The 12,712-nt window shown below is 37.7% G+C and overlaps 1 protein-coding gene across 10 annotated transcripts in view; it reads right to left on the bottom strand.

Annotated features, from left to right (window-relative positions):
• Positions 1-478: 478 nt before the first annotated feature.
• The window catches only part of LOC306850588 (SPARC-related modular calcium-binding protein 1-like), a 62,495-nt gene continuing 50,261 nt past the window's right edge, over positions 479-12,712 (bottom strand). For 5 of the 10 annotated variants that reach the window (XM_079386293.1, XM_079386290.1, XM_079386285.1 and 2 more), the window contains 4 exons: positions 12,184-12,289; positions 11,307-11,551; positions 10,182-10,212; positions 479-2,458 (listed from right to left, as the gene is read on the bottom strand). In XM_079386293.1, coding sequence (XP_079242419.1) covers positions 2,419-2,458; positions 10,182-10,212; positions 11,307-11,551; positions 12,184-12,289 — 422 coding nt within the window. In that variant the 3' untranslated portion in view covers positions 479-2,418. Of the gene's footprint in view, positions 2,459-10,161; positions 10,213-11,306; positions 11,552-12,183; positions 12,290-12,712 lie in introns of all 10 variants that reach the window. The other 5 variants (XM_079386286.1, XM_079386287.1, XM_079386288.1 and 2 more) reach the window with 3 other exon arrangements.

The raw sequence follows: 12,712 nt of genomic DNA, 5'->3' as shown, positions 1-12,712 counted from the left end.
AATTATTCTGTTGATTTAAGCAAATACAGTAAGTCAACAGAACAGGTTTAATTCAGAAGTTTCCACTCTTCCGATTTTATTATGACCTTTGACCTCAGATAACGTATATAATAATGTGAGACAAATATCACACAAAGCTGTGTTCTGAAGTTATCTAACTCTTTTGAAAAATATGTGCTTACTTGTATTGAATGTGCACTTGTATTAGTCCATATATATGTATACATTTACATTTAGACATTTAGCAGATGCTTTTATCGACTTACAAATGAAATCATTCTAATATGCTGATTTGCTCCAAAAAATTACACTCAGTTCGCACTTAAGTATATTATTTTAAAGCATATTATATCCATAGAGAACTCTTTTTAAAAGTATGCTTAAGTGGGTTTTTTTTATTTTCAAATGAGAATATATAATTTGAATTACAATGAGCAAAATATCAGAAAAAAACAAAAACAAAAAACAAGCAGTTAGATTTTGTATGCATGTATTGTCACTCGCTGTCATTTCTACATTATGATGATGCACATAATCAAATAATGTTAAAAAACATACAAGCAGACAGATTTTTTTTCTTTTGTGTATTGTCACCGACTGTCATTTTTACATTGATAAACAAAAAAAAAAAAAGAAATTTTATGATTGCAGTACTGCCTACTAACAATTTACTCTTCGATATAATCTAATTGATGCTGACATCACATTCAGAGTTTGATAAGCACTGTTTAAGAGTGATTTGAAGAAAAATCAAAACAAATCAAAACAAAAAAGCACATATGATAAATATTTACAACTTGACTAATTTAATTTTTAAGCCAAAGTAATGGCTTCCAAGTCAACAAGCAAAAACACACACACACACACACACATGGAAATATAAAACACTCACACACATACATACATACATGAAGGGCCACAAAACAAATCTTTCCTAAAGTGAAAAGACATAGTCATCGAAATAATGGGTAAATATATTTATATCTCTAATTGTATTGTTTTCTTACAAGAGTTTGGAAGTTTCGCTTTTGGAATCAAAAAGAAATGATCATAATCAAAGCCAAGTTAATGATGACACAGAAGTTAACTTCAATTACACTTAAAACAATCAATACATTTAAATCAATTACCCTTTTCTCATAGTCAGTCCTGCAACGTAACTACAGTCGATATCCTTGGCTGAGAAACAAATCATTGCTATTGAACACACTCCAGCTAATACAGATGCTAAACAATAAATCACACCAGACAGGACATAACTCAGAGACTTTGCAAAAAACATTTTTTTTTTTACACTGAATTATTGTAAGACCTACACAAACCTTCTGATTTATACATCCCTCTTCTAGCCAGATAAGAAAATGGAATCCTACCAAAAAAAAAAAAAAAAATTGTGGTAATACCATGGTCAAATACAGTGGGTACTGAATGATTACCATGCTATTTACATGTCACCCCCAGGTACCTCATAGAATACCATAGTACATGTCCAAAAAGTGTATGAAAATACCCAGCACGAGAAGAATTGATGTATGGAAAGAAGTATTTCTTATGAAAAGTACTTCTAAATTAGATTAATTCTGTGCACTCATCAGTCTACATTTAAAACACCCATTTTTATTGTACTGCTTGTCATTTGAAGGTTCAAGATTTAAAAAAGGCATTACGAAAAAACAACAGCAACAACAACCAAAGAACATCATGTGACACACCATGCACTTACTGAATAATCCATTTGAAGATAGTAAAGCTAAGTGTTTCGTGACATTTACAAAACTAATTTTGCGTGATAGTGTTTCTGACCTTTGACTTCTGAACGAACCATGTGGAACTTACTGCTAATTCTCAGGCGATGGTTATGTGCACATTACTAGTGTCCTGAGGTGCTAATGTTTGTTGACAGAAACTATTTCGCTCCATTTCTTTTTCACTATCAATGCTCCATTAGTTCCGTTGCCAAGGTGAACAAAGGAGCAAACACACTGGCTGAGTGGACATTATCAAAAACAACAGCAAACCGAAGACCGAAGGCATTTAAAGACAAGCTAATTTCAAAACAGAATGCTTGTTTTTTTTTTTTAAAGGACACTCAAAAATGTCTCATTCAAACACAACTATAATACTGTCTGGACTGAGCGTGGATGTGCTTAAAATGTGGAGAGAAGCAGGTAATCATTCACACTTACAGTCTGTGTTCTCTGACATCTTTAAGTCATATTAATAAGACGTTTACAACACAAACAAAGGACATGATAAAATGTCTAACAATGGGAGGAGAAAGTGCAAATATTTTGGCTCCATGATATAATTTTCATCTTTTTTTTTTCTTAAGGAATATCTTGAAAATTTCTCAGAATCCTTCGTTGTATTCTTCCAGCAGTGAACAGATGCCTTCCCACCGTGCTTTGTGCTACTGCCTCATCTTCTGGAACTTTCTGTCTTCAGACCAGGCGACCTACTGGAAAACAGACAGTGTGGTGAGATAGGTGTCTCTGCTCAGCTTAGCTGGCCTACAGATGCAGCAAAACACAGCAATAGCGTGACAAGACGGCAGCATTCTTGAGATTATCTGCACTCATGCATGCGCACGTTCACATATGTGCACATACATGCGCCCTACACACACACGTTGGTTTTTGTGGTTTATGGGGACTCTCCATAGGCGTAATGGTTTTTATACTGAACAAACTGTGCGTGCTGTTGCCCTACACCAACCCTACACCTAAACCTAGCCCTCACAGGAGACTTTGTGCATTTTTAGATTTTCAAAAAAACACCATTTAGTATGTTTTTTAAGCCTTTTGAATTACGGGGGACATAGGCAATGTCCTCATAAACCACCTTCATATTGTAATACCTCTGTCATACCCATGTCATTATACAAATTTGTGTCCTCATAAACCACATAAACATGCACACACACGCAACACACACACGCACACACACACACACACACACAAACAAAAATAGGAAGAGAGATATGGGGCAAACAACATGTTCAGGCATTGCGGATGTGTGGGTTTGTCTGCGAGAAGAACATCTCCAGATGCACTAAACGCATTCAAGATGATATGTTCAATGTCAGCTCCAACAATGCACTGGATTTATTTAAAATATGCAGTGTGTATGTGAGCATCTTAATGTGGATGGGAGGATGAGAGGCCATGTTTGTTCTCTTTGCAAATTCATGTGGGAAACAGATCCTTCCCCTGCGGCTGATGTGTAATCTTTCTCTACTGCTACCTCCTTGTCTTGCATTCTCTCACTTATCCATTCAGCCTTTGAGGTTGGGACGTCTGACATTAGACCACAAATCATTGGAGATTTATGCAAATTGCTGCTTTACAGTATAAAAAAGGTAATTTTCATAACATAAACCCTACATGCGGCACAAAGACAGAGTATTTAGTTCACGCCATGTCCTGTACAGTAAACCATAACGGACTGATGTGCCGTGTAATTGGATCATGATGGCATGGGAACAGGGACATTTGGTGTCCGCAGTTTGGGCCATAAGACTCCTTTTGGGGCTATCAATCAGAGAGAGTCTGAGGGAACTGGGGAGATGGGTAAAGCGGACAGATTGCTTGCAGATGGTTGCTGTGGAAGGGAGTACAAGAGTTCCAGTGAAGAACCCCCTCCTCATCCCCATGGGGGAAGGGTCTGACAGGCAGAGGGGGGTCCCGGGCCCTGGAGAGTCCATCAGATGTGTGTGTGAGGTCAACAGCAGGCATTTGGGGGTAGGGAAATGCAGGTGGACGCTCAATCAAAAGGAACAGACCTGTTGCATCAGCTATGCTGAATTTACTACACACACAAACTCGAGTACAAAGTTTACTTCAGTTTTTACACCAACGTTTAGTTTATGCGTACAGCCGAATACGTAGCCAACAGTGCCTGTGCTATCTTTCTCCAAAACCTATGACTGAAAAAAATGTTTAACTGTTGTTAAACTTGAGTTGCATGTATGGCTTAACCCACTCACATAAACATCCATCAATGCAAGCATTTATTGTTTTTGCAGTAGTGTACAGTTCCTTTCTTTTTTAACATCAGTCTAGGTGAGTGTTGCCACCTTGTGAACTGCCTTATTAGTGCAAATAAAATTCAAGATGTGAACATGAGATGAGTAGGCACATCAGTCTGCATAACACACACTGTACCCTAGCACCCATAAAATTTAGCAACCTTTTGGTTTTAGTTGAAACCACAGCCTTTGGGATTTATTTGTTATTTTTCCAGAAACATGGAGACATGAACACTGACATAGAACACAGTGAAAAGTGTTCTATGGTCAGACGAGTCCAAATTTGACATTCTTGTTTGAAATCATGGACACCATGTCCTCTGGGCTAAAGAGGAGGGAGACCTTCCAGCATGTTACATTTACATTTACATTTATTCATTTAGCTGACGCTTTTATCCAAAGCGACTTACAATTGCTATATATGTCAGAGGTCGCACGCCTCTGGAGCAACTAGGGGGTTAAGTGTCTTGCTCAGGGACACATTGGTGTCTCACAGTGGATTCGAACCCGGGTCTCTCACACCAAAGGCATGTGTCTTATCCACTGCGCCATCACCACCCCATGTTATCAGCATTCAGTTCAAAAGCCAGCATTTCTGATGGTATGGGGGTGCATAAGTGCATACGGTATGGGCAGCTTGCATGTTTTGGAAGGCACTATGAATGCTGAAAGGTATATAAAGGCTTTAGAGCAACATATGCTCCCCTCCAGACGGCGTCTATTTCAGGGAAGGCCTTGAGTATTTCAGCAGGACAATGCAAAACCACATACTGCAGCTATTACAACAGCATGGCTTCCTAGTAGAAGAGTCCGGGTGCTGAATTGGCCTGCCTGCAGTCTTTCACCTATAGAGAACATTTGTCGCATCATTAAACGAAAAATACGTCAAAGACAGCCACAAACTCTTCAGCAGCTTGAAACCTATATCAGGCAAGAATAGGACCAAATTCTAATACCAAAACTCCAGAAACTCATAACCTGATGCCCAGACGTCTTCAAACTGTTTTGAAAAAGAAGAGGAGGTACTACACCATGGTAAACATGCACGCGTCCCAACTATTTTGAGACCTGTAGCAGGCATCACATTTGAATGAGCTCATTTTGTACATAAAATTGTAACATTTCTCAGTTTAAACATTTGATTTGTTCTGTTGTGAGTAAAATATTGGCTCATGTGATTTGAAATTCTTTTAGTTTTCATTTTATTCAAATTTAAAAAAACGTCCCAACATTTCCGCAATTCAGGTTGTACTTGGCAGCAAAACTATTAACCAAAAATTATCAAAAAGTTGGGTAAATGTGGCTGCTTACCTCTATGTTTTCTGTATGTTACCTCTATGTTTACCTCCATTCCTTTCAAACACAGCTAGTATTCGAGTGGTCACAAATTTTACAGCTAATGGCGATGCGGGGGCGTTTTGGGGCGAATCTGAGAGTTTGTCTTGTTTGTCCGTTAGCGTGGAGAATTCTTTTAGCTCTCAGTGTCTGCGTACTCATTCTCCTCAAAAGCCCAATTCCCTTCGGTAATTAACAGGCACCAGAAAAAGGGTCCACTTTGGCCTCTACTCTTTCAGAGAGGTAAAGTGATGAAATGACTGTGCCATTAAGGACACAAAGCCTCTCCCTGCTCACCCCCGTCCCCCTCATCTGATAAAGGCCAGGGAAACCAGATCCAGTGTGTCTGAGAGCTGCCTTACCTGACTGCTGATCTCTGATTAGGCCGAACATTGGAGACCTGGAATGGTAGGCTAGTGCCGGGTGGCAGAAAAGGTGTGCAACAAGGTATTACTGATGCTGATTAAAAAAAAAAAAAAAGATTTCTAACATTTAACATTTAGAAGGGTACAACAAATATTCTGCAAAAATGAGGGTTATATACAGAACATAATGGTTTCCAAAAATGTGGAAAATAATTAACAAGACTGAAAATGTCTAATTCTTATTTCTTGCCACCCTCATTTTTCTTTATTTTTCTTACTCTCAGAAAAAAAATACTGAGCAATGCAAAATAGAAGAAATTGAATGCAAATGCTATATAATCTGAACATACAATAAACCTAAGTTAGACTTGTGCTTGTACATAAAAGGCTACAGAAAAGGACACTTTTTCTTCACTCCCAGTCAGTGCCAAACTTCTCAAGCAAGCAGTCTGTTTCCTTTTTTACATACTCTATAGAAAACATCACCATGATGTCATACATAATTATCGTAAATGACTAAGATGCAACAAATCAGTGTGTCTGCAACATTCTCCCAGCCAGATGCTTAAAGCGTCTTGTTCACAAGGTTAATGGCACGCACACACAAAGCCTCTTTCTTACGCCAGAAATAAGAGTCGAGAGCGAGACGAGCCTCACGTCTGCTGTCAAAATTAAAGCAAACAAACTGAAATATTTTCCAGCTCACTAAAACCTCTTCAGTCTGACATTTACTTTTTGTCCGTCTTACGGCAACTGGTTATTTTTACCACTGAATGATCAAAAACAATTCAGCGGAATGCATGCTATCTTAAATATGCTTTAAAACACTTTAAACTGCATTAATGAGAGGAAGTACCAAAATAAGTGTTACAATGCACTGCTAGTCTGTAGAAATATGCAGAGCAGGTGGGTCCCATATAATGATATTAGTCCTTAAACAATTAGCCTGGAAGGATGGCCCACCCCTGTTTTAAGAGCCCTCTTAATTTCCTACAAAGACATAAAAGCTAAGCTGCGCATTAGAGACTAATTCGTCTATTTAGTTCTGAGTTTCTTACATATAATGAAAAGAATGCCGGTACAATAGATTTCACAATTTGTTTTATGTGGGACCTCACTACAGTAACTCTAAGCAACTACACTTTAACTGTCTTCATTTCCCAGCCAGAAAAGGATGAAGTGAGTCAGTGCAACCTTGTAGTGTCTTTTTCTGTCACAGTTTGAGGCGTAAGTTGGTGCTTCAACTAGCAATTATAGCGTCTGTGTTTGAGCGGTCTAGTGCTGAATAGTTCTGACAAGTCAAAGGAGCCAATGGTTTTAAAAAGCTGAAAAGAAAGAACTTGAAAAACTTGAAAACTGAAGACCATGATCTTGTGTCTTTACCAAAAAAGGTGTAAACTAGCTCCACTGCAATGTACTGCTTATGAGAAAAGAAGAAGAAGAAACAGTAAACTAACCTACGTTTTCCCTGAGCTAAATATAAGAAGCTTACATTTAGATCTAATTACATGTTAAATTACCTTTGTGCAAAAGTGACTTTCTAATATTTTTCAAATAAGTACAAAACCATAAGTAATGCAAGTTATGCGCTTGCTGCATTGGGGAAATATTCACACGCATTAAACATCACACACATCTGAAGAGCCACAATAAAGCATATGTTTATGCGATTGTCTGAAGCAGTTAATATAAAGCACCATCATGTTTTAGGTAGCTTTGATCTTGCACCTTTCCTGCAGCAGATTGCAATTTTTGATTTCATTTATAGCAAGAAATTAATATAGTATTAAATTATTGTATTGCAATTATAGCATTGCTTCTGATCATTTGACTGATATGCTGCCTCAGAAGCCTGTCCGAAATCAGTTTAATAATGTACCATTTCATTTTTGGGTGAACTAACCCTTTAATAAACGCCATCAGTAATTCACTTGTGTAAGAAAACCTCTGTTTTATAAAACCCTGTAGTAAAGAACACTATCAACATTTTTAAGACATAATTCTGGTGCCTGGATTGCAGTAACTGCAAGTACAGTATTGTAACTAAATAAATTATGTTACAATTTGTCATACATTCATTGTCAAATAGAATACAGCCACAGCCAGATGAAGGAAATGTCTATTGGCTTCCATTGCATCGTAGATATTTTGGCAGCGCATGGTCCCAAATCGCGACTACATCAGACTCATCAATTTTACTTCCAGTAGACTTAAGCGTCAAGACATAAAACTGTCTTTTTGGAGAAGCTAGGCCCAATTCATCAACCCTCGAGTGTGTACACGAGAGGGGGGTGTTGAAAAGCAAACTCTTTGGCTGTGGGTAGGAGAAGCCCCCTCAGCTCTCCAAACGAAACAGCTGTTTATCTTGGCACTGCTAGTCACGGTCCACTGGGCCTGACTTTCTGCCTGCTCCCGGCCACTGTTTTTAGGTTGAAGTGGGCAGCGCCAGGGTAAACACATGAGCTCAGCCCTTGCTGGGGCCTTGTGGGTCTCTGCTAGGCTACCAGAACCCACAAGCCAGGGTAAATAGCAGCTCCTTGACTAGCAAGGGAATCCCACTGGTCGGAGAGCGAGCTGGCGAGAAACGGTGCTAGTGGGCTAGCGAGTCTGTCATCAAATGCTAAACACCTAACTACGAGCAAAACATTATGGCTGGCAAAAACAGACCAAAGTCAGATGGTGAACGCGAAGGAGCGAGAGAGTGACTTGTCATCGTGCTATGAGACAGAACGTCTCTGCTTTCTGCTCTGCGTCTCTGTCTCCAACAAGGTAAAAAAAAAAAACACGAGTGAGACAGTCTTGGTCTCAGAGCTATTACAGTTGCCATCATTTCAAATAAACAGTCGTGCTTCCAAATAAGTGTGTTTTTTTTCTGTGGCTCTAAAGAAAATATCACTGAAGACTACCACTAATCAAATGTGAAGTAAATGGTGCCACAAAGTCTTATTCAAACCAGTTATAAAGTTTGCGCATGACCTCTGAGCGTTTACACACAGGAGCCCAATGAATTAAAACTCACACTGTAATTTAGCAAAGAGAAACAGGTGGGTCTGGACATGCAGAATTATAGCATTTAGATAAATAATTTCTCCCCTTCAGTTCCACTTTAGAGAACCACAAACCAGAGGAGGCCGATATGGAGAAGCACATCAGGATTAATATTAAAACCACGCTTTCCTTCTCATAACCCGGTAATATAGTGCAAAGTCATGACAGCGCTATATTTTTTTGCGATATAAAACGGAAAAGAGAAAAAAAGCCTGGGGTCGTGACTTCTGGTGGTTATTTTGGAAACTGTATTCTCCTACTAGATTTATGAGGTTGGAAACATTTTACAGTCCTACTAATGCACTTGTCATTGCTTATCTATGAAGCAGAACAAATGATGTGTTTGAGGAGAAGCGAGTAACTCCAAACCTGCAACTTTTGTCCAACAAAAGCCATTAGACGGTATGTCTTCTTGTAATAAGTAACATAAGTAGCTAGTCTTTTGGATGGTGATGGAGTGACAGAACTTCTGGTGCAGCTAATGATGGGATGGAGCATTATTTTAACTCGATCAGTGGAGGATCAGGTGGATTGTGGGCTGCCGCGCCATCCGGCCCAGTTATCTGAGGGTAGAAGTTGCTTCCAACTCAAGGGTCAAGTTTTGGCTGTATAACATGGCCCACTTATCTAACCTAACCACTCCATTCTGGGGGAAAAAATCATATTTATTTAGACCTTTTGTAGTATATTTATACAGAATCAGCTCAGGTCAGTAGTGAAAAGCTTTTCAGTATATCAAAATCATCAAAATGTTTGTTAGTCTCACTAATAATGAAACTGAGATGGAAAAATTGCATCATGCCATTAATTAACCTTTTAATTAAAACACTGTTGATGAAAATATAATGGAAAATCATATTGCCTTAGATTACAAATGCTTGTTTGTTACAAAATAATACATATTTTTGTACTTGTCAACTAAAAAAAAGAAGAAAAAGAAATCTAGAACTAAGTGCATATGAGCAAAGATGAATATTTTCCTCACTAAGATGATCGCTGTTCAGGCTCTAGGGGTTGAATGTGAATTTTCCACAACATCACTCTCTATAATGCTATCACTTTCTTTGTATCTGTTTTTGTCCATGATTATTTTCTGAGAATAGTTCCCTTCTGACTCATACAGCACCCTGACTACAGTGCAAAACTATGATTAAAGTAATCATCTATTGAATTTAGCTCACAAAGAATACATGCACACACAAAAGCAGAGACAATGTGGGTGGCCATAAGGATGCATCATTCATGCCATCTCAGTCATAAAAGGCCAAGGCATATATTGTTCACTACAATGCTTGCACTCTATTCATATTGTTAATATATTATCATTTATGCTCTCTGCAACTGCTGAGGCAAATGTTAGTGCGAAAGCAATTAGTCAGGCCTTACTGAACAAATTTGTCCCTTGCCTTGTCCCCTGACTGCTGCTTGTAGTGCTACCTGCAAAAAAGAACAACATACAAGAAAGACATATGTTAATAATAAGAAAAGGATCTGACTAATATGTTTTCCCGACATTTTTCCAGTAGTCAGAAACTACTATCTCTTACAAACATTTCTCTGTGTCAGTATTTGTCTCATTTTGTACAGTCACTGCTGTTTGGGGTTTGAAAAAGTACACTAAGCCCGTTTCCACCTTGAAAAAAAAAAAAAGATAATTGTGACATAAATGTGTATAAAGAACACTGTGAGGTATGGAATTACAATTGTGACATTTAAAGTCACATTGCGAGTTGCAAGTCATATTGTTTGACATCAAGTCACAGTTATGAGAAATAAAGTTGCAATTTGCAGGATATACTATTACATTGTAATAAATAAAGTCCCATTGTGAGATATAAAGTCATATGATTTCACATTAAGTAGCAAATATGACAAAATAAGTCATAATTTGAAAGAATAAATTCACATTGTGAAATATGAAGTCATATTTTGAGATATAAAGTTGCAATTATGAGAAAAAAAGTAGCAATAAACTATTTTCAAGTCTGAAATGGGATTCTATATTTAACAGAAACCCAAAGAAACTTCATGACTTTTTCCAATCTTATGGAATCTTGCTGTCAAGAAATTTTGCATTAAGAATATGCATCAATCATGTAACACATACATAATACAGTGTGTTTTGGAGGGTGTCAGTTTGACACCAAAAAGACACAACGTTACTGGTTTGGATAACAGTCATATTTGTAAAAAAGTACATTTACATATTGTGATAATGTAATAATTATATGTTGTAAAGATATGCTTTAATAATATCTGTCTACTGGGTTTTGATTAGAGAAGAAGAAAATATCAGAAGTAAAAAAAAAATAAAAAAAATTGGAAACTGGTTAGAAGTTGGTAGGAACACCAACTTTCATTGTGCATTCAATGAAACAGGAAGTGCCAAGGGAAATTAAGTAACTTCCGTAATAACTTAACAAAATGTGGTTCCACCAAAGCACAACACCACCACTCCAGCTCCTTTAGACTACCAAATCTAATCCATCACCTGTTTTTATATATTAAATGCATTCAGAAAAACTACACACCCTGTTTATTGACTCCTAGGCATCCTTTGAGTTCTTGAAGGGAGATGGTCTTGTCCTTGTTAAGGTCACAGTAGTCGGTGAACTTGCGGGCGCATCGTTTAGGTTTGGCTTTCTTCTTCACATAGCGCTTGAAGGGCTTCATCTCCTTCTTGTTGATATCAAGACTGCCATTATTGTCCAGCTGGGCAAAGTACCAATGAACCACCCGTTCCTCCAGTGTGTGGCTTGGGTCAGGCTCAACAAACCTGGAGCAGAAACAATCCCAGTTAGAGGGGTATACTGTATAGTGTAGTACAGTATACTTTCAATACAGGCGTCTCCCCTATATGGCCATTAATGGTATTCTGAAGACTTGTGGCTAAAACCGATGAATGAATGAAATGAAATGAAATGAAATTACACTAAAATCTCATAGAATTGGTGGGGCGGGGGGTCAAGCCTAATACACCATTGTGCGGGGACATTTTGTATAAAAAGAGACTACTCATACTTTTTTTTTGTGATGTAATGTAAAATATAGTTAATCAATGCTGGTCCTGTAAAGACTAGACTTGTCTTTGGCTCATGTCTTGAAAGAATGACACCATTTTAATGCTATACTAAAATAATAATAATAAAACACAATAACACAAAGTCAACAAAAATAAAGGCACAATGTTTTGAGAAAAATCTCAAAATGAAAATTCCATTAATTTCTAAGCACTGAAAAAGCTATTCCTCAATTATGCAATTCCTCAGAATATTGTTTCTTATAACATTTATTCTAATAACATTACAATTTTCTCAAAATTATACAAATTTATAAAATTTATGAAACATAATTTCTGCTGTTAGATGACAAATTTGTAAATTAGACATTGCTTTATTAAAAATGTACCTCCCACCACCAGAGGGGGTTGGTGAGTTGATAGCCTGCACCATGTCAGTAGTAAGGGCATCCAACAGGCTGGTTATAAATTCCACTTTCTTTCCCTCTGGACATTCTGTAACATTTAAAGAAAGACTGGTATAACCACAAGCATTCCCATTTAGGCTTGCAGCAGGACACACAAGAGATATTTCAACATTAAAATATTCTCAGACCAACTTGTTTACAATTATGCTCACAGTTAGCGAGGGAAGCATTAAGCTGTCCCAATGAAAAACAACAATGCAATATGGTTGTATTTCTAATATAAGTCACAAGTGATCTCGGTCTTAACATGTTAGCAGTTCAAAGACCCCATAATCAACATAATATGCAGAGCAAAAGATGTTAGCGTTTCCAAATGCTTGAGCGCATGTGTGAAATGTAAAGTAGAGAATAAGGTAGAGCGACAAGGTGACGAGGGCACTTTCACAGACCACCGCAGCCCCGTTAACTTTTATGACACATTGCTGAACACCTTGGGTAGTGCATTTTTAAC

The sequence above is a fragment of the Barbus barbus genome, assembly GCF_936440315.1.
Source record: "Barbus barbus genome assembly, chromosome: 30".
NCBI classification, from domain to species: Eukaryota; Metazoa; Chordata; class Actinopteri; order Cypriniformes; family Cyprinidae; genus Barbus; species Barbus barbus.
The sequence above is the reverse complement of the archived record's forward strand: the minus strand, read 5'-3'. Positions and strand labels throughout refer to the sequence as shown.